We start from the raw sequence: 23,247 nt of genomic DNA on the forward strand, positions 1-23,247 counted from the left end.
ACAAGAAAGACCACTGAACTGTAAGACAGCTGAGCTGAGACTGATAGTGGATTATAGCAATTCCACTCCAAATTCTATAATCTTTAAAAACCGAGATATAATTCCATTAACACTATGCAGTGCCTAATCACACTCTTCAATTCTATAACCATTTTATTTACGTCATAGTTGTACAAACATATGTCCTAAAATTGAGAAAGAGCAAAAAGCATTATTTTTATGTTATTTAACTGTTTTAGTTTACAGGCTCTCAATTCACTTTTTGTAAGATTTAAGTTTGTATTTTACGTCTTATTTAGGCTCTTACAGCTTTCATATCTGTGTTAGTCTCAATATTTTCCTTATTATTAGTAAGAGAACATAGTTTTTAGCACATAATTCTTTTGATTATAAAATTAATTTCCGCCAAAGGCAAATCGTGTTTAGTTAATTTAATTGTTTATTCAAGTCTTGTGAAATATTTGTAATTTTTTGAGATGTGAATGGAGATAATTATCCAGTTGGATTGGAATATCACAAAAATTTGTTTCTTATCTGAGGTCTACATTTCTTGCTTTAATCTCTGAATGTACTAATCTTACTTACCCACATGGATTGATAATATTGTTAATAGTAAAATAAAACATATGTTTTAACTGGAAATGTCAAAATGTTATATTTACTCTATTAATCTACAATTATACAAAGTATTGTGTCAATAATTGTTAAGTTTAAAGTATTACCAGAAGTATTATAAATTATTAAGGTGTACAAATTTAAAATATTCGATACATAACACTCTTTTTGAGTGGTTTATTAAATACAGCACACCATTTATTTGTATTGTGCCCATCTTCAAATTACATTGGTAAAGGTTTTGTATCTCTAAGGGAATAAAAAGGTAAAACAGAATGACGGCAATAGCAGCAGCGGAAAAGAAAAAGAAAAAGGATGAAATGTATTATAGGTTTAACACTAGCAGAGGTATGGGTTACATGAAGAGTCGAAGAAGGAACTATGGTGAAGGTATGTTTTTCAGTTTTTGTTTATGCTCTGAGGGCCCACATGTTATTGTTTCAAGATTGTATTGTACCGGTATTACATTGTATTCGTTTTAAAGTATGTTATTCGGCCAGTAAAAAAACAAACAATAAAACAACACTTTTAGATTATCATCTTAACTTTATCAAAGAGAGAAACTCGTTTTCTTAAACCACACATTAATTAACTATAACAAATGTAATATCACCTTTAAAAATATATATTCTATATTGAACTAGAACACATTTTTAATTTTTAGTAAATATTTAAATGATTAATTAATTTAGTTTATTCAGTTAAATAATAATACCCTAACACGTGAAAGAGCTTTTGCAATAAAATTCTTTGAAAGTACAAAAACGGACTTCTTTAATTCTAAAACCTTACAATTTCAACCAAGTACATATAAGCTTACAATGTACAAAAATATTAATAAGGTTAATAATATTCATGTAATTTATGTTTTAAAATGTTACGTCATAACGAAACTGAAAGAAACGATTCTCAGAACTTTATATAAAATATACATTATACATGATTGTGTGAAACATATCTGAATTATTATTGCTTGTGTTGCTAATTGTGTGTTTATAATAAATACTAAACATACCTCTAATTAACAATTTTTACTCTTGAACAAGTTGTTCTGATTGGATCAAACAGGTATATTTGTAAATTAAGACGTTTAACTAATAGAATTTCAATTTTTTTCATTTTAAACAGTCAGTTGTATTTTGTCTTGTACTATAATATGGGTCTAGTTGTGAAACTATATTTATGTTAGTAGAAAATACTGAGTGTTCACCTTTACAATCCTCGCCTTACTATTGTGATATCGGTTTCTATTTAAATTAAATCATTTTTAGTCATGGCGTGGCAAATAAGAAGACATTTTATTACTTTATATATCATTATCTGTTTTTGGTCATTGGTTGATTTGAAATGTACAAACTACTGGTCACATATATAAAAGGTACACACGAAACATCTAAATTCTTTATAATACGAGTAAATTAAATAAAGCCTATGTTCTGTTTTATGATTGGTCAACTGTTCTAACCTAGAACTGAATGGCAGTCGCTGCGGTTAGGGTTTGGACGTGAAGTGGAGCTTTCATGTTAACACCCGTTTATTGTTATGTAGCTATTTAGGGGTGGGAATGTAGAACTTGGGAGGGTTGTTAAATTCCATTAAGGTGTTTTCAAATATAATATTGAAATTCTTTTGATCATTCAGGATATTTGTCAGTTCTGTGTTGAGTTGTATGCTTTTGGATGCGTGTTTAATTATTTTTATGTCTTCTTTTATATTCTTGTATTCGTTGTTTTCGTTAATTAGATGTTCAGAAAAGCTTTCAAGTTTTTCTTGGAAGATATTCTATATTGTGTTTTGAAGCTGTGTCATGTTTGACCGGTGTAGAACTTTTGATATCTACCACATTTGATTTTGTATACTCCTAAAATCTTGAGGTTGTCTTGCAGTTTTGGTCTTGCATTTAATAACTGCCCTAAATTGTTTTTAGGTTTATAGACTACTATGTACTTTATTTTTACTTAGGCACCAAAATACTGTTATAAATTATTCAAATGGCGTAGATAATGACAACTATATCCCTGTAGTATTTTGTTTATTGCCCAAGAAAACAAACAAAAAAGTACACGAGTCTGTTTAATTATTCTAAAATTAGAATGTGAACAGTAATGGTTACAACTCCATTCAAAGCATAAATATAATCCATGGGTGCAAGAGGAGCCCGCTCTATTTGCGTATTTTGTAGGTTCTTAAGGAAAAATTCGATGGGAAAGGTAATCATTTCGTAGCTATCAAAATGTGTATTACTAGTGTGTAGTATCAGTCATTGACGTAAGTAGATCATTTTTGGATATCAAATCATATCAAGCTAAAGTATAACATTCATAAAAGCCGTGAACCCTATTACAATGTATTTCATATGGAGTTTTGATAAACAGCTTGTGGATGTATTCTAAAACAGCGGCAATGTCGTTCTAATCAATGTGATGACTTCATTAACCTTTCGTTTTAATCAATTTATAAATCATTAACTCTCATTAATTGCGTGGAGTAGAAGTGGGATACCTTGGACACATCCAATCAGAGAAGTCCAAGCCCCGCCCCTTTGAAGACCATTTTGTGACGTCACGCGTGGTGGGGTCTTTTGGCACGTTTACTCCACATGACGTCACACTTTGCTCACTTGTGCATTTCCATCAGTGACCGTACTAACTGTTCTCTAGATGAGCACCACACATTGAGCAATGTTCTCCTAAATTTGCAGGTATACCTGTGCAAAGTTGATGCTACCGTTATTATTATTCACTGGGATGACCCTGCTGAATATATCCGGAAATGGCCTGAATTTGGACAAAATTATTACGGTTCCCCAACTGTAGAATTTAGTATGTTCTCGTGGTAATCAGCAGTTCCATGGAACCTCTCTTTTCTTGACTTTCCTTAGGAAGCTGATCCACAAGTCACGTTTGTACTAGCGTTCGCTGGATGTGATCATGATGAAAATTATCGGAGGTAAGCTAGAGCTGTGTGTGCCCCTTCGTTGCATCTCCTCTGAAAGGGTAACCGTGTGAAGGTCGTTGGATACAGTAATTACCGCAAAACTGTTTTCTATCCATATAGTACCACGTACACAGATTGGATTTGACATTTTGCGTGCGTATACCATAACCGCTGAGGTCATAACTGTAGATGCGAAACATTATGATACCTCTATGAAATTGTTGAGACCTACCTCTGGACAAGAACCTGAGAACTTGGCCATCAGGCATTCACGTGTACGATGTGGATGTTTCTGAAATACACCACTTATACCGTTATAAATATAATTAATCCTTGTCGCTTTTAGAATTGGCAACATGAAGCCATAGCGCAAGAGTTACCCACACTAGCCAAGTGAAATTATACTAGACGTAGAATCACATTCAAGGGTGTTTCTTAATGGTTTGTACCAAGCGAATTTGGGGGAAATGTAACCGTATGCAAACTTAAACAATAGTTACAGGTATATTATGACATTTATAAATAGTTTCAAATGGTTTGTTTTTGAGATTCCGATTAAGAACAAGACCGGAGTTGTGGGGGGCTTCATGTTAGAACACATACTGTCCAATAATAAAATGAAATACTTACAAACTGATCAAGGTAAAGAATTATACAAGTCAAAATTTATCACGACTTTAGTTTTTCTGATCTAAAGGCCAGTATAGTAGATCGATTTAATAGGACCTTAAATAATCACATGTGGAAACTGATAACCGCACATGGAAATTACTAATGATTGGCATCCTATACGATGTCATCCAGATTCAATAACAGTGTGCACATGACTATTGATACGAAACTGAAACATGTGCGGGAAAGATACGTGGAACTCATTTTGTCTTGAATTAATACTATACTTATTTGTCAAAAGCTAAGTTTAGTTTAAATAGCCAAGTAGGGATAGTTAAAAACAAAACCGTACTTAAAAAGTAATGCCTGGCTAATCGGACAAAAGAGGTATTTTTAATTCTCGCTATTAATCCGACAATACCGGTCACATTTACTCTTAGAGACGCTAACAATGATTCTAGAGAAGGAACTTTTTTGAAATATCCAAAAATATACTAAAGTCAAAGTATAAATGCTTACGCAATGGTACCCGACTTGTTTGAGAAAAAACTAACAATAGGTGAAACTCGTCGCCCAAAAATCAGCTTACAGATTTCAAATGGGTTGCTGCCTTATCATTATCTAGGTTTTAGTCAAGGGTCTTGATAAAAATCATACGAATCACGGTATTAAATGAGACTGAAGTAGAGGTATTTTCCAGCTGCGGCATTGTTCTCAACCGCCATTGAAAATGCGGAGCCAGGCTTCGAGGTACCTTTGATCATTGCACGCAGCAAGGCCTACAGTAAGCTGGTAGACCACGCGGCGGCACGAAAAGACGCGCTGGACATCGTGGAGAAACACCCGGACGAGATCCGAGGACTTGAAAATGACGCTTTTACCTTGTATGAAAAAGACGACTTTGAGGATTCTCTAGTCCAGAATTACTGTGGGCTACGCAGACGCAAGAAGCCTGACTACTTTTACAAAGGGATTCTTGTGGTAACACAATATTAATATATTTTTATTCAATTGTTTTAGTTTTAAGACATTTTACAATCCAAACATTACCAATTTAAAAGAACACTAACACATTTATTGCTATAAAATAAAATACACAATTATTGTCCAATAATTTTAAATTTATTGCACAAGGCCTTTCAACATCAAAGATGTGATCGTCACCTGACACGTCACGTGAATACGAACATTTTGAAACAGTAAAAATATTTTTACAATTATTTAAAAACAACTATCAGCTCAATAAAACTTGAAGATAAAATATTGAACAATGATTTTGGACCAGATCAAATTTCACCTTTTCTTTAAAAATATTACTACACTCTTTTTGATCCAAACTTTTATAATATATTTATTATGTATACAAAAAACCACCTGTTTGCAATTTACTGAGGCTATTGGAATGAGTTTCAATTGAAATAGATAACTATTACATAAATTATTTTATTTTATTTTTTCGCATACATCCTTACTTAATTTCTATTATCTTAAATGTATGTGTGTATTAATATTCCTTTTTTATCCTGCAAATGTACAGTGCCCTTAAGTATAAAAATGCAGATGTATCATTACAAACTCTGCTTTGGAGGCCCTTTATTTTTCTTAAAGAAAGTTAAAGTTTATGTTAATAGTATAAATGATATTATTGTTTATATTTTGTTACAACATAATATGTTATATTTTAAATATTATTATGTGTGTTTTGTCTTAAGGTCAGACTGAGCACTGCTTTGTTATATATTGTTTTCAACATCTTTGTTTTTGTACTTTGTTTAGATTTGAAAAGAATATTTTCAAGATTATTTTTGGTTTGACTGTCAAACAAGAAAAAAATCATTTGTACTTTCCTTAAGAAATACATTTCTTTCTTTCTTTCATATAAGAATTACTTGTACATTTGATCTTTCTTGTTACAAAATTTCACCTGCTGATTTCTTTGTCAGGGTAAAGAGACAATAGAGGACTGTATAGGGCGCAACGCAGGGCCCTGCATGGATCAGGATAGATTAGGGCGCACCATTGTGGACATGCACGTCAAGCCCAAACATCATCAAAGCAATCTTGATGACTTGGCGGTGGCCAAGGAGAAGGTATTAAGTTTCTTCTTTTCAAATTTATGTACTAACAAATAGAACATACTTATGTATAAAAGAGAAAATATTAAAACTATTGAAAACGGTTATTTTTAGAATTGTAATTTTCTTGACATCAATTGCTGTCTAAGAAAATGTTACCATATAGTATTTAAGACTATGATGAGATTTGGATTTGTTCTGAAACATTATTCTATTGAAGCCAGATTCCAACATCTCATTATGTCCAAAAAGTTAATATTTACATTATTTGTGTTCCTCTAGAAGTTAAAATCGTCAAGTATTTATCAAAATAGATCTGTAATAACGAGTACACTGCACATTCAAAATCAATTTTTGGTATTTATTTTTGTTATGATTTGTTCAAAGTCTGACTTGTAAGTTTATCCTGCTTTATAATTCAAGAAATCTAACTCCTCCAAGTAATGTTGACGAAATAATTGGTATATTTTACATTAAGTTTTCATTTCAATTTAACCCGAATATCTTTCCTAAATATTTGATCACACAAAATACTGTTATGATGATTGCAGTATGAGAAGAAGCGAATGGATCAGTTTTTAGCGCAGAAATATCTTGGTAGACTTGCAGCGGACAAGAAGTTCCTCATGGATTTCCTGGAACAATCTGATCTTAAATCGGGTAACAAGGAACATAATCAGCAGCTCGAGGACTTATTGACTCATATGATTGAAGTAATCAACAGACAGCAGGTGAGTACTATTTCAGTTATATTTAGCTTATAAATCTGTAGGAGGTAGAACTGGCCATAGGAGGTTTCAAACTCCCTCTGGCTGTAGGAGGTGGTAAATATTGATATTGGAAAATAAACCCTTTAGCAAAATCTGAAATTGGCTCTCAACTAGACACTGCATCAAGATATTGAACGAGTTTACTTAAATTAAATTGACACTCGTTCCATTGAAAACCTAATAGTAATATCAAATATAACTTGATAAACCGGAACAACTGGTTGTGTTGTTTTATTCTCAAACAAAAATTGTTTCCTGAAGAATGTAACAAAATTAGTTTGTGCTGCTGTTTGACAATAATCCAAGAGCCACCAAGAAATTTGTATTCAGAGCTGAATACATAAAAAAAAACAGCAGAACAATACAAGGCGAGCGTTACAATATCCATCTATCTACAGTCCATCTATAACGGATTTACAATCTAGAATGTATTTATAGATTTACATTGTGGAGATTGATTAAGGAGAACAGAATTTGGAGAGGCCTGGGTGAATAAGTCGATGATAGTTCAATAATAAAACCAGTAATTCTATTCACAGATGAACGTTCAGTCAATTTAATTTATAAACACAGTATATTACAGGAAAAAAACATCAAACTCATGATCGGTACTATTAAATTAAAAGCAAAGTAAATGTCTAGGCTTTAGGCTCGCACATCCTAGAACAATAACTTTTCTTGGAGGAAACTTTACAGAAAATTTCTATTTACAGTTCTTTAATATCATTATAATATTAAATCTCAACATTCCTTTGATTAAATTTGTATTGACAACAGATATGTTGTAATAATGTCAAAATTGTTATATTCCTTTAACTTAACTGGTTTTTTTAATAATTCGAACATTAACCCTTAATAAAACTGCATTGGATATGTAATATGGTCGTGATCAAAAGTCGTGTCCTCTTTCTGCAAATCTGACCTTAATTGTATTTGTCTATTGGATACTTAAAGAAAAATATAATGAAATCAAAGCCAACAAACTTAGGAGAGCTAAGTAATTATATAGTATAACTTACATCTCAGAAACGTACATATGTTTCTGTAAATTTGACGTATTGGTTTTACAACTTATTGAGATATTATTTGGAACTAGTGGCAGTTAATTTTAACCCATTATTAATATAGTAGAGAAATGATTACGATATCAAATCTATATATATAAAAATGAATGTTTGTATGTTTGTCCTTTATGGAATCGTGAACTATTGGACCGATCATGATGAAAATTTGTACGTATATGTATTTTTCCACGGAGAAGGTTTATAAGCTATGCCCATCCCTTTCCCGATTCAGGATTCCGCCCCACTGGTTACAGAAATACCCATAAGAAATGCATTGCAGCAAACATATGTTAACGTCTTTTCAAATTTTTAATCAGCTGTTCTTTGTAAACATATATTACACTTATAGTTTTAAAGCATAGAGTAAGCTTAAGAGAAACGACAAATTTTGTTTAAACTGTTTTTGCAATCACTGTTAAACATAGACTTTACTATCCAGATAATACAATTCAAATTTGACGTAAAAATTCACCTTTAACTGCAATATTTATTTAATATAAACCATGCTCATGCTTGATCAGAAGAGTAATGCAGATATCATAATTACTATCTTACGTTGGCTACAAATATAAAGAATGTTATAAAATCAACCTTAGTTGTTTTTTTTGACAGAAGTATGGTTCTCAAAACTCCGTGTGTACATATTCTCTCGATCGAGACAACAAAGCAAGCTCAATCGTGGCATCGGAGATATAACTAATTTAATCTAAAATTTATTATAGTAAAAAAAAAAAATTTACTAAGTAATATAAGGACTTCGGTTCTTAAGATTTGCGTGCGAAGCCGTGGGTAACAGCTAGATAGAGGCAGGAATATGGTACATACCTTCATAATACGCCCAAGAGTCTCACGATGGAACGACTATCAATTATCTCAGCAATGTTTAGAATGTGATAGAAAAAGAATAAGTGAATATAGTGTACTGTTTTCAACGGGAAATTGCGTGCGAAGCCGCGGGCAACTTTTGCAAAAAATTATTGAAATGCGCAGCAAAGCGCGCCGGGCCCGCTAGTATCATATAAATGTAAGTCTTAAAATGATACCATTACTATATTTTAACTGCTTAGTAATGTTCACTTACTTACTTACTTACTCCCAGGGCCATTTATATCGGAGGTGATATTTAGCCGCACCAACAAAGCTCCTCCATCTTGAACGGTCCTCTGCATCTTCCTCTGAAGCGCCCATCTTCTCCATATCAGCCTTCACCTGGTTCCACCATCTCACTTTTGGTCTCCCCCGGGGCCGTCTTCCTTCTGGGTTACCATACATTACCCTCTTCAGTTTGCATTCCTCTTCTCTTCTCAAAACATGGCCTGCCCAACGGAGTCTTCTGCACTTTATTTCTCCTATTACATCCGTACTATTGTAGAGCTCCCTGATTTCTTTATTATGTATTATTTAATTCTTCTCCATACCCCTTGTTCATATGATGGCCCATAAATTTTACGTAGAATTCTATTCTCGAAAACTAGAAGCTTTTTCTCATCCTTCTTATTTAGCCTCCACGTTTCGGATCCGTACAAAAGCACTGGACATATAATTGTTTTGTATATTCTGGTTTTAGTTTTGTGAGAGAGAGATTTGGTTGAAAGTATCCTATTGCATGCATATACACATCTATTTGCTGAGTTGATCCTATTTTGTATCTCTGGTTCATCTGTGTTTTTATTTGATATTGTGACCCCAAGGTACTTAAAGTTCTCCACTTGTTCGAAAACATGCCCATCAATTTGTAGGGGTCCTCCTCTTTGATTTTGATTCCTTCTAAAGTGCATATATTTAGTTTTTGCATCATTCGTCTTCAACCCCACTTTCTCTGCCTCACTCATAAATAGTCTAGTTAGTGACCTCAAATCATCTACATTTTCTGCAAATATGACAACATCATCTGCAAAAGCTAGGATGTTTAGTTTAGCTCCAACTTCCACCCCTAACTCCCTCTCTGCTACACTCTGAAGTGCTTCTTCTATGGCAATATTAAATAAGATTGGAGAAAGACCATCTCCTTGCCTGACTCCTGAGTTTATCCCAAAAGGTACACAGTCCCGACCATTAATTCTTACTGAGCCTCTTGACTCTGTGACACTCATCTTAACTAAGTTTATTAATTTTCTCGGGATGCCAAATTTATCTAGTTGTGTCCACAACTCCTTTCAAAGTAATGTTCATAATAATCAAAAATACATATAAGGATAAACCTAAAAATTATGTAAATATCAAAATAAAAAAACGTAGTGTTATTAAAATTAATGTTAACTGACTAGGGAAGTCTAGTGTTATCAAATCAAATACAAAATCATGGACAACAATAAGTATGTAAATTATTTATATTTAATATCTATACAAATCTCAACACGCCTGTTTCAGGAAACATTGATGACCCAGCGACCCATGTACATGTTGAAACACCACGAACCAAAGTTCTCCGAGAAGTACAAAATTAAAAAGCGCAATGTAGATAACAGCTGGAGAGGAGGTGTAATGAATGTGATTGAAAAACTACTAGGTGATGCCAATGCACTGGAGCGTGATTGGAAGATAGAAGCATGTCTTAACGTGTGCGATAGACTTAGGAGGTAGATGTTTGACTTTAATGAATAAGTTAGACTTTTAGTGTTAATAAATGTATGTTAATTAATTTATTCGTCGTTTAAAACCCGATACAAAATTATTACAAAAAATATTGTTCCTTTATTTCTTATATTAACTTGTTCGCTCTGACTTATCTAACTCTATGATGAAAAAGCATAGATAACCAAATTTAAACATTGACCACAAACTAACAAGTAAAGCTACAATATCACAAGGTATATTGGAATACAGCTTGTTTATTTCTGTGTTCAAACATATAAAGCAAATTATTTACAAACTATAATTGCAAATTTCTATGTTGGTAAAAATATAAAAAAGTATCGCTTTTTGGAATTTCTCAAACTTCATCTTTGAAAATTCATAACTTGTGATCCGATTAGTAAACAAGCTAAATAAAAATGTAACTCCCATTCGTTAATGTAGCTCTACTAGTTAGTTTGTGGATACATATACCGTTAAAACTTGGATATATATATATATACTTTTTTATCCAAAAATATTGTAGTTGGAATTTTTGTTGGTTACTTAACATGTAAACCTTGTCCAATGCTTGATTGCTTTTATTAGCCCATTGTAAAAATTTTTCAGTAAAAATATTTATGTAGTGTGTTTTAATAATAACCTTTTAACTCTGATGAAACTTGACAGTTTGTTTTCTTGTTTGAAGATTAAAGTGGCCAATGTACAAGTTTACATGAATACATTTTAAGTTACATGAATCAAAAACATGGTCAAGATAATCACTTATTACACTAATTGGATTCAGTTCCAGAGGTAGTAGAAAATGATACAAACTTGTAAATTTGTGGCCATTAATCTGTTAGGTATTACTAACAGCAGTACATAAAATTATTGACGTTTAATTTGAAATTCTCATAATTTCACTTCCTTAAATATTCCGCTTGCAGTCTTCTTTCTGTCAGTTTTGATTCATTTAGAAAAAGAAATATACTTTTCATTTGAGTTGAAAATAACATTGATTGTTTTGCAATAAACAGTCAGAAGTTCCCATGGATTGGTACATACTTTTAAATTTGTATGTACCAATTAGAGTTTACCACTTTTGAGGACAATATTTGTTGTATGCGCTTCTAAAATAACCTGCAGTCTTTGAGGAACTTATCTCAGGTGGGAGTGCATATTCAGTACTTTTTTAAATATTAGCAATTGAATTTGGAACTTTAACTAAATCAAAGTGTTGTTTAAGTTAAAGTGTCAACTACTTTTAGACTGTGTGTATTGCTATGTATCTATTTTCATTCTATGAAGCTACACTAGATTTAATGCTTCATGTATTTCAAATTTAAAAATAAAGAGGACTTTTTAATATCACAATGTTACCATCCTCTTTTTTTAAACCTAAGTTTTAAGTTAATAAATACTTAAAATAGAGATGGTATTCTGGTAAAAGCACAAATTGACCAAATCCTAATACAACTTAAAATATGGTTACCCCATATTAACTTCTTAAAAGCTACACCCAGACTATTAAAACTCAGTATACACTTATTGGGCATGAAACTTCACCTTTTGGCTCCTACCACTATTTTGCTCCTGTTTCCAAAACCCTTCCCTTGTTGGGGAAACTAAAAATTTAAAACATAAACTCCCGTTGATAAATATTTATGAAAGAAAATGAACTGTGCAACCCTGGTGGTATCTCATGTCATGAAAGTATAGGCTATCTCATTTCAGTATAAGTAGTGGCTGGTTCAAAATTTTAAATATCTTTATTCAGAAAAGTAATGTGTACCTCATTTTACTTTTTAAAGGAACAGTCTGAGTTTCAGCCTATGTATACTTAGTATTGAATATTACATTATTTTGAGTGTCTTGATTAAATAAGGCTTGAAACCAATTGCAAACACCCATTTTTAGAAAAGAAACTATGCCAAGCATTCCTCATGAGTGTACTTAATAATTCTTTTATTTGGCATTGATTTTAAATAAAGTTGATACAGTTGCTGAAATAAAGCAAACCATTAAAACACAAAGTGAAATATTCCCTTTTTAAGAAGGTGTATATTTTGCACATGTTATGCTTGCGGAAAATACCCCTTGTCGAATTATCCTACACTGATTGGTGTTATCCTGACAGGTTTGTGGAGTGCCAGCCGAGCAGCCTTCTCTCAGACCGAGCCAGGGAGCAAGTGTTGGACAGACTGTACGATGTGATCGGACGTCTCTTTATGGACACCAAGTGTTTCATACCGTCTTGGTCAGAAGTTGACAACGAGCAGCGGATAGAATTTATCCTGCGTTCTCGCATTGATGACCCTCGCTTCATCGACAGGGTGTACACCACGTACCTCCCACGGATATGGAACGTCAAGTTAGTTTCACTCGTTAATATGTTGTATTAGTAGAGTAGTAACTAAGTTGTGGTTTTTATCATTCTGTCCATTACCATAACTGTTGCCTAATGAATACTTCACTAATGTTGTTGTTGGTAATCAGTGATGGAACATTTGAGATGATTCCTTCTTTTGTGTCACTTGTAATTTGTTTGTTCAGTTCGTATTGAATAAAACTTTGTTCCAGTGGTTCTTTCTCTATCTTAATTAATCACACTACTTGGATAAGGGGTTGATTGTTAGTAGTCACAAAGATCTAAATTTATAATTTCCTCCTTGACGGAATTAATAAATTGATGTCTCTCCTAATTCTTGCACCTTCCATCAATAGTTTAAACAATAAAGCAAACTACTACTTAGCAAGCTATGTTACTTAGGGTATTGTTATTCCCTAAGTAACATAGCAAAAACTATTGTGCACTGTTATGCATTATGTTTACTGTGGCAGTAAGAACAGCCAGGATTTTGTGACAAGTGGCCAAGTTATCTAAAAATATTATCATCTGGTGATTTTTATTCATACACATGAAGGAAATTTTGAAGATTCATGGAACAATTAGAAATAATGTTAAACAAACAATAGTTATTAGTAACAACACGTTTGCAATATAATATTTATTTATGGGACAAGGTTTTTTGAAACCAAATTTTATATCAATAGGTAGGCTTGCCAGATTTTCTGAAGGCTCAACCGGGACAAAAAAGGGGGGGCTGGGGGGTCCGCCCATCAGAAGAGCCTGGGGTCTGGAAAAATATAGGTATATGCAGGTAAATTAGTAACAAGTAAATTAGACATTATATTATAATTTATAAATGAAAATGAATAAATTTTATTCTCGTTAACATGGCAAAAGACAAACACACATTAAAATAAGTTTAAGATTAAGATTTTACATTTTGCTTGTATTTTTCGTCATTTTCAGCACTTCTTTCTTGCTTTTTATTTTGGTATGCTTTTAGATCGCCATGATTAGGAAGACTTCCATTGATAAGTTCAGCAGAACGTTCAACATTTTCCCATGAAAGAACATTTTGTGTGGCCAGATTTACCCAGAAAAATTTCTCAGCGTGTCCAAAGCTATTCTCCCAAAGGTTCAAATATGCGATGCATCTGTCATAAAATCCATCAAAGTCTTGTTTAATATGAATGCGATCTTATGTACAAGAGCCTAGGATAGGATCAAATTTCAATTAATCCGGGACGCGTAGTGTACCGGCCGGGACACCGGGATCGTAATTCAAAACCGGGACTGTCCCGGTCAAACCGGGACGTCTGGCAAGCCTATCAATAGGTGACTGCACAATTTTTGTTTGTGGAGCCGCCTAATGATGAACCTTTGGTTTCAATAGGCAATGTCTCAGAAATAAAAATTATATTGCAAATTTGTTGTCATCAATAACTACAACGTTTATGAAGTTCTGTAAGTTTAATAGAAAGATGTTAAATTTTATTGCAGGAAGAAATTTGATATTAAAAGTTCAAATACACAGATATTTAACAACAATTGAATATCTTATTTTTAAAGTAATTTTTCACTTAAAGTAATTGGATTTGATTTGTTAAAATCCTAATATATTAAGGTGTGGCAATAAAATCAAGAATTTTAAATGTATGGAACTCTTATAATATAAACTATATTGCAAAATATTGAAATACCTTGAAAAAAGTAAAGGATGATACACTTGTCATGTGAACTTGTCCACCGGGACACTGTATGCTGCAATATAATCAGAGAAATTGGTTCAATAATCAGAAAATCAGAAATTAATCAATTTTATAAATGAGTTTAGGATGCAGGATTTTTCCTATATATTATAAGAATGATAAAGAAATTTATATTTTTAAGAAGCAAATAATTTTTATATTCTTTCATGTGAAAAATTCTGCAAATTTGTGTTTATTTTGAAATAAGCCAGTATTCAAGCTGATATAAGGAATGATATTCGAGGCAGTATTCACCAATACAAACCTCAGAAAAAAATTGAAATATTCTGAGTAGGGAGCGTTTTTAGCAATTAACTTAATTTTGCAAATCTCAAGAGAAGGGTGATTTCCATCTTCCCTGATCAGTACAGAAGTCGTATTTCATGGGAATGGGATATAGGACAGTATGACTTTGATGGACCTGTAATAAACTAAAATTATGTTTTGAAAATTCTTGGTTTTTATCATTATATTAAAAAAATAAAAATTAAGAAATTAATTTGTTGTCTACTGTTAGTTATGATTTTGTGTGTGTGTTGTTTCAATCATAGCAACTTTATCAAATCAATTGTATGGATTCTTTCAAAATGTTTTTAGAGAGATGAAGAAAGACCTAGAATCCCGACTGGCAGTTTCTATACACAGGGTGGAGCGAATGTATCTGTGTCATGAGTTAACCCGTTGTCTGTTCGAGGAAGGAGCCACTGAGAAGGCGTACAAGATGGTGTCTGGTGTCTACAAGATTGCACAGGAGTCCAGAAACCTCCTGTGGAGTTTCAACTTAGGATTTCTGATAGCAGTATCAGTTCTGCTTGAGGGTAGCGTGGAGGATGCCAAGATGACCTTGACTGAGGTCATGATCGTAGCCCGCAAACTAGAGCGGGACGATTGTGCTTCGTTCGTACAAAGGGTAAGATATACAATACATTATGATTTGGTAATGGTTAGTTACATATAAATTGTATATATCAAGTTTCAACAATTACTTACACATATTGATTACTTCAACATATTTTATAACATATTACTACAAAATATACATTAGATAAACACAACATTCACATTGTATACACAACACTACAACATATTACTATTCAATTTAATTCAAAATATCTTTATTCTATATATATATATAAATATATATATTTATTTATTTATAGAAACAGGTTATTCTCTTCTTAATAAATAAACCACGGTATATTGGTTTGAAACATTCATAAATTTTCGTGTATCTAGGTACACTTTTTCAGATAAATATACATGTATAAATATTTACATAAATTGTGAAAAAACATTAGGTTAGAACTCAAACAAGAAAAACAAACATTATAAATAAATACAGTAGATCAGCAGCTGATGGGCCATGGCATGACGTGTGTGAATAAGTTGACGAAAACTAAATTTATCTTAAATTAAGACCCCTTGGATGTCTTGTCTGAAGCACCAATTGGTGTGCAGTTTCACTTTTTTTCAATTTAAATCTATTAGGGCTTTCGTTTGAATCTTCAGGGATCTTATTTATGCCTTTGATCGTGTAGCAATTTTCTATCTGATTTTGTTTATGGACATTGATAGCGTGACTGGCTAAAGTCCATATATATATATATATATATATATATATATATATATATAGCATGTATATATATATATATATATGCTATATTTATACAAAATATAGCATAGAAATAGAGTCAAACAAATAGATAAAATTCTTACAACTAACTTACATAAAATCTAGTCTATTATATTAATTACAATTATACCATCCCTCTTGGGTTAGCATTCAGATTGAAGAACTCCTCAAATTAATAAGTACAATTAATAATTATATAGTGAGATCACTATTTGCACCATTTGTTCAAATGTCTTTTCTGCCAGCTCGTCTGGTGCACACAAGTTCTTCATTAAGTTATAAGTTTTCAGACCTATAACCGTAAACAAGATAGAAATTTTCTCTTACTGTTTGATGTCGTTTGCATCAATAAATATTTCCAAATGCTCAATATACAAATACCATGTCTCCTTGGCAGCATCAAACGCGTTTATAGAACCAATGTACCCCGCCATCTTGGCTTCACCAAACAGTCTTTCTCACCACATCCCTTCCACTGTTGACCGTTATTAAATTACGTGGTTCTAAGTAACTCATTGCCAAAATGTAATTTTGTTATAATCACGTTTAAATACCACTCACAAAATACATACATTGGCAGGATGAATAAATACACGTTATTTTATAATTCAATACCGAGGCCTTCCAGGGATATGTTTAAGTAGCAGCAAGGGAAGAATGGAACAGGTGGTTGGTCGGCCACGGCTGGTTTATTTGCTAATCAGTGATACCAATATTATACATTTTCTATATGAAAATAATACAACTGTATATCAATATACTATAGTTATCAATAATTAAACTGTTGAGAATTTATCCAAGTTTTAATTCTACTTAGCTGAAAGTGACTCTGAGGACTTAATTTACCCTTTTTATCAACTTATATAAACCCTTCCAGTAAATAACTAATTCCAGTACCCCATTTATAAAATCAACAAACTTTTGGCCCTCATTTTGAAACATTATTTAAATTTTGAATTAATTTTTATCACTATTTATCATCTACTCTTTAACGATTTACTACAATTTAATTTTCTATGTGCACACTAATGATTATATTTGCTACAATCCAATATTTCATGACCACTCCCTGTAAATTCTATTATTCTAAAACAAATTGTAATCTTTTATTTGGAAAATTGTAATCTTTTTGGATTAGAGCAGGGGTGCCCAACCTTTTTTACCCAAGGGCCACATTGTAAAGCCTTTATGGCCAGGCGGGCCAACATCCCAGGGGATTTGGAACCCCAAACAACTGAGTTGGGTAGTCAGTGAAATCTGTCTGCAACTACTTTACTTCTTCCAACACTCATACTCCGCCAAATGAATACAGCTCATTCTACGTGAAATCGGCTGGACTGCTTGGTTCGCAAAATTTGTATTTATTTAATATTTCAAATGCTTGTAATCAAATTTAGTTGTTTTGGCAACAAGGCGGGCCACATAAAACTGACTCGCGGGCCGGATTCGGCCCGCGGGCCGTAGGTTGGGCAGCCCTGGACTAGAGCATTATGGTTATTTCATTTTTTGCTACTGCAGTTTAGATTAAGGATATTATTTTCTTCTTTTGTTTTATACATTTCATTTTCCAATAATATAGGCTTCATATAGAGCAGAAAGTATAGATACCTTTATGAATTTAATTTTCTTTTTCTTTTGGAGTTTGTTGATTTCATAATCCTTGTATATATTTTTTTCTTTACATGTTGCAATTTCTTTTGTTTGAAAAATGTAACTTGATATTTGACTAGCGTATTCTGTTTTTCAATGTTGGTAATAAGAGCTGGCCAGGGTGAGTAGGATTTAACATTGGCATAAACTATTTAATTTAGATCAAGCATTACAGATTTTTCAAAGTATAGACAAATATTATAGTAATAAAATAAAAAAAAGTGATTTGAAATGTAATTTATGTACACAACAAAAGGTTTTGTTTATCGATATCAAGAACGTCAACAACCAGTAGCTACCATGGACATAAAACAGGGGACACTTGATTCATAGGTAGTTCATCATGTTTGAACAGGCCCAAACCTGCAAGAATAAAGAGGATAAACCTGTACTTCTTCTTATCAGTCTCCAAAGCCCATTCACATTTACTTGAACTATATTTCAGTTTTTTTATCGTTGCAGGGTTCTTATTGTTAATTATTCACTATTTTTATAATAGTACCCGAAAACATCACTTATAGTAAACTTTAAAAGGAAACTAACTTAAAAATTATAAAATAAGTACACGCACAATAAAAATCCATTAGTATTCCTATTCCTACTTAGTATTTTACTACTTTATCTCGTTTTTCCAGGCAATAAAATTATCAATGGAACCCCAACGCCTGAACTACGAATCTGAGGATCCGGCGACACAACGAGAAAAAGACATAATGAAATTGATGCCTACACTTGAGCTGAAGGCACGGACAAACACGGTTATGCAGAAGATATTAAGCGCACCTCGCCAGGCCAAGCTACAGCTGCAGCCAAGCACCCAGATGAAGGGGATAGGGGGGAGCGGGTCGCGGTGGTCTATGAAGGCAACGAAGCGAGCCAAGCGGCGGACCCTGTATGAAGTGATGACACATAAGAATCAGACCCAGAAGTGGATGGTGACTGACGCTAACATTCCATCTTCTATGGACTGAACATTTGTTCTCTTACTGATGGCTAATTTAGAATAATAAATTAAATTTGTTTCTTAATAAAGAAAGATCATTTATTATTGCCATATAACTGTCTTTTTATTTTGAGTTCATAATAGTTTGTAAATTTAAGTTGAATCAGTTCTCTCTGTTCTTTTAACATGAATTTTCATTAATGTTCTTACCTCTCCATTTTGAGCTGACCTTATGTACCAGTTTCTGTATTAATCCCTCTTCTTTTGAAAGTCTCTTTGCAACCCTTGCTATTGTTTCCATCTATTATTGTGTACCGTATGACGATAACACATGGGGGTGGTGACTTCTGAGGTCGTAGTAATAAATACTAGAAATGCAAAGTTTACTTATAAGTTCAATTTAATTTACTAAACTTACAAGCACCACTTTTTAGATGGTAAATGAAAAATATGTATTGCCACGTTGCTGCCAATTAGAATGTAATAACTAAAAGTATATCTTCTAGGTGGGCCTAAAATATCCAATGTTCTATTGAATTATGCGTACGACGTTTTACTTTACAAAACAATAATATTTCACTTCCCTTCACAATAGGTAGACTCACAACCCGGGTATCGGCGTCTTGGCACGAGACATTGAAGCTGTAGTCTAAGAACGGTTACTTCTAGAAGAGGAGTAGAATTTGGGAAATGGTAGCCATCTATTCAAACAACACGTGAGATACGTCAGCTACGTAAACTCGCCTAAAACAAATTCGCGACGGTATTAGCCATTTAATGATACAAATTACTATTTATAACAACGTGCTCGTCGCCATAAGGACGACGCCACAACCTTTTATCTATCTCCATCAAGCAAATAAAAGATCTTCAAGGGTAAGTTACTTTACTATTCACATCTTTACTTTACGTTACATTCATTTTATACGTTTGGCATCAAAGGGCTAATTTAATAATACGAAAAGATAAATTTTACTTACGGACAAGGCGCGCGAGGTCTGATCGGTTACGTAGTTGGGCTGCTACAAAGAGTTAGAAGAAAAAATTCATACGCGTGCCAATTAGGTAGTTACTCCGCCCAATAATTTAGTTCCGGAACATTGGATGTAAAATAATATTATATTATACTGGCTGATTAGGTTGCGAAATTTACATTGTATGAAATTTAATTAACTAATTTACGGTACAGAATATCCCCCCTGTTTTGATTTCGCAACCTAATTAGTCGCTTTACTTTAAACATATTCTAAATAACAAACTTAATTCAACCTTTTATTCATTACATAAATTCAAATTCAACCATAACAATACGATAGCGCGGGGTTTCAAAAGTTTCCTATGAAATCCGCTAGATCGCATGCCAATGCAGTTCTATGACTGCTCGCTTAGGGACCAAAAATAGAAAATCAATTTAGGCAAACTATTTTCATGCAGTGCACGTTGCAGCGTTTTAGAATTTGCGGGTCGTTGCAAGAATAAGGACATTTAAGGCGATTAAATCGTGAACAAGTGTAGTGTAGTGTTTTGTTATATAGGCGCCACATTCATACTTATTTTTTGCATTCATACCAGTGTTTTGTGTATAGTGTTTTGCCATTAAATACCCTGAGACTTGCGGACAAGTTACCAATATGGATCGAATACTTTGGAATGAAACGTCCCCTCACGAGAAGCTAAGTCTCACATTCCTTATTAATACTCATCACTCTTAATATACATATTTACATACAACATCCTATACATCTTACATCTACATGAATTTTAACACTTCAAATATATCTACAAAATCCAAACTTCAATATTTTGACATACATACAAAAGACAGACACAACTTTTCATATTTGTTTCCTATATTACAAACAGGATCAACTCTGTCTCATTTCTTTATATAAAGTTTATCTACAAACTCTTTTTCTATATTTTATTTCCATTGAAACATTCGTTAAGAATTCACCAAACAATTAACTTTCTGGATTTTATCTTATCTTTTAAATTTGGCAGCAAGTGGTTCCTTAAGCTAGGGATGCTACAAAAAAATTTTTTTTTTTATTTATACAGAACAGGTCTTAATTTAATTTTAAATCTACAATATGAACCTTTTTTACATTCAAAACATTTTCAGTGTGTTGTACAATACAAGTTACAGGGCTTAAAAAATATAAAATTCTATAAATTCCTACATATTTTGGTGCTAATTTTGCACAAAACTTTTCTACCTTATTGCTTAAATAGTGGGTTCTTATCCATACTAAGGAATGCAACTTAAAGGGATGTTTTACATTTTGCTCTGAGTACTTTTGTCTATTACTGTTATGTGCTATACTTCTTTTTACATTCATCACAGCTCTCTTTAAATTGTTTACAACAGTTTCCTTGGACAAATTCTCACCAATTAGATCATTTAGCTTCCATAAATTAGATAAAGCATTATTACAGGAATGATTAAACATTAAATCAAAGGCAGCAAAACCTGTGCTTTCATTATGGGCGGTGTTTAAACTTAATTGTATATAGCCTATGTCATTATCCCAATTACTATGACAGTTGTGATAGAAACTACGTAATAATGTAGATATGTTTCTAATATGCCTTTCTGATTGATTTCCATTAGCCCTGTAAGGCGCTAGTCTACGGTGTTCAATAAAATTCTTAAATAAGAATTTCTTAAAATACAGTGATGTAAAATATGCGGCATTGTCTGACACTATTATTTTAGGTACAGAAAAGTTGTTAAAAATTATGCGGTCTAATTTATTACATATTTCAGCACTCTTACATTCCCTCAAAGGGATTAGCCATAGAAATTTACTGGCAGCATCTACAACTACAAGTAAATATACATTGCTGTTTCTAGTTCTCACTAAGGGACCTAAAAGATCTATGAATAAACAATCCATATTGTTCTTAAATGGCACAGATACTAATTCGCCTTCATATTTTCTTTGGCACACTTTACTCATTTTACAAACATTACATTCTTTGACTTTTGCCTTTATAATTTCGTCTAAATCAGGTCTATAAAAATACTGATTAATTTTTCTTTGCGTTCTAGCAATGCCTAAATGACCTCCTATTAAAGAACTGTGGAAGAATTCATATACTAAATCAATTAACTGTACAGGCAAAAATATCTTACTCTTACTTTTTACATTCCTTTTGTACATCAGTAAATTGTTTTTTATAAAATAACATAAACTGTTACTATTGCTTTTAACAGATTGAATGATTCGCTGAGTTTCTTTATCTTGAAGTTGATATTTTTCTAAATCTTTAAACGCTAATGGCAAATCATTAATTAACAACCACAAATTATCCTTGTTATTGCACTTATTATTTATCTGCATTTTAGGCTTTATATTAGATGTTCGTTTACATGTTTGCCTTCGGGAGGAGTTTGAATGGCAGAAGGAAATCGATAATCTATTTTTATCCTGGTCTGGAACGTTCCGGCAGTCACTGGGGCTCGGATCAGCTGTTCCTGTTGACTCGCCCTCAAACATACGTGAAAGGGCGTCTGCCAGCGCATTATCGGTGGAACTTTTAAATTCCACCTCAAATGGCAAATTCAAAATCCTCTCGATCCACCGGGCAAGTCTTCCTACCTTCCTTTTGTGATTGAGGACATAGGATAAAGCTTGGTTATCAGTTATTAATTTAAAGGTTCTTACTTCTAAAAATTCGTGCCATTTTTCTATGCAAATTAGTGCACTCAAAGCTTCTTTTTCATAAACAGTATATTTTAATTCGGCATCAGTAAATTTCCTAGAGTAATAGGCTATTGGCATTAATTCATTTTGGTCGTTTTCCTGTAACAAACAACCACCTGCGGCTATTCCACTAGCATCTGTCATTACTATAAATTGCTTTGAAAAATCGGCTAACTGGAGTACAGGAGGATTCATTATAGCTTCTTTTAACTTTACAAACGAATCTTGACATTCACTTGTCCAAACAAATTTAGCGTTTTTCCTTCTTAAACGATTTAAAGGATTACATAATTCGGCATAATTATTTATAAATTTTGAAAAGAAATTAGTCATACCTAAAAACTGTGAAATTTGCTTGGCGTTCTTAGGCGGCATAAATTCTCTTATACTCCTTGTTCGCTCGGGATCTATAGTTACTGTATTATTTTTTATTAAGTTCCCCAAAAAGGAGATTTCCTCAAAACAAAACTTTGCTTTCTCTAGGTTTGCCGTTAAGCCATGTTTGCTTAGTCTATTTACAATCTCTCTGACATGTACTAAATGCGAATCAAGGTCTTTACTGTACACTAAGATATCATCACAAAAAT

The 23,247-nt window shown here is 32.7% G+C and overlaps 1 protein-coding gene across 1 annotated transcript; it reads left to right on the forward strand.

The window, feature by feature from the left end:
* The first annotated feature begins 93 nt into the window (after positions 1 to 93).
* On the forward strand, positions 94 to 19,066 carry LOC124355160 (outer dynein arm-docking complex subunit 4-like). The gene is made up of 8 exons (XM_046806153.1): positions 94 to 1,005; positions 4,865 to 5,145; positions 6,108 to 6,254; positions 6,791 to 6,970; positions 10,444 to 10,652; positions 12,767 to 13,000; positions 15,325 to 15,637; positions 18,646 to 19,066. The coding sequence occupies exons 1-8, from the start codon at positions 891 to 893 to the stop codon at positions 18,979 to 18,981; spliced, it is 1,815 nt and encodes a 604-aa protein (XP_046662109.1). The 5' UTR covers positions 94 to 890; the 3' UTR covers positions 18,982 to 19,066.
* The last annotated feature ends 4,181 nt before the right edge of the window (positions 19,067 to 23,247 follow it).

The sequence above is a fragment of the Homalodisca vitripennis genome, chromosome 2 (genome assembly GCF_021130785.1).
Source record: "Homalodisca vitripennis isolate AUS2020 chromosome 2, UT_GWSS_2.1, whole genome shotgun sequence".
Classification (NCBI taxonomy): domain Eukaryota; kingdom Metazoa; phylum Arthropoda; class Insecta; order Hemiptera; family Cicadellidae; genus Homalodisca; species Homalodisca vitripennis.

Excerpts from the sequence above, each read along its gene's own strand:
- LOC124355160 (XM_046806153.1), top strand. The coding sequence starts at position 891 with ATGACGGCAATAGCAGCAGCGGAAAAGAAAAAGAAAAAGGATGAAATG. Across the intron at positions 6,255-6,790 it reads TGGCGGTGGCCAAGGAGAAG|TATGAGAAGAAGCGAATGGA; the intron begins GTATTAAGTTTC and ends TGATGATTGCAG. Across the intron at positions 10,653-12,766 it reads GTGTGCGATAGACTTAGGAG|GTTTGTGGAGTGCCAGCCGA; the intron begins GTAGATGTTTGA and ends TTATCCTGACAG.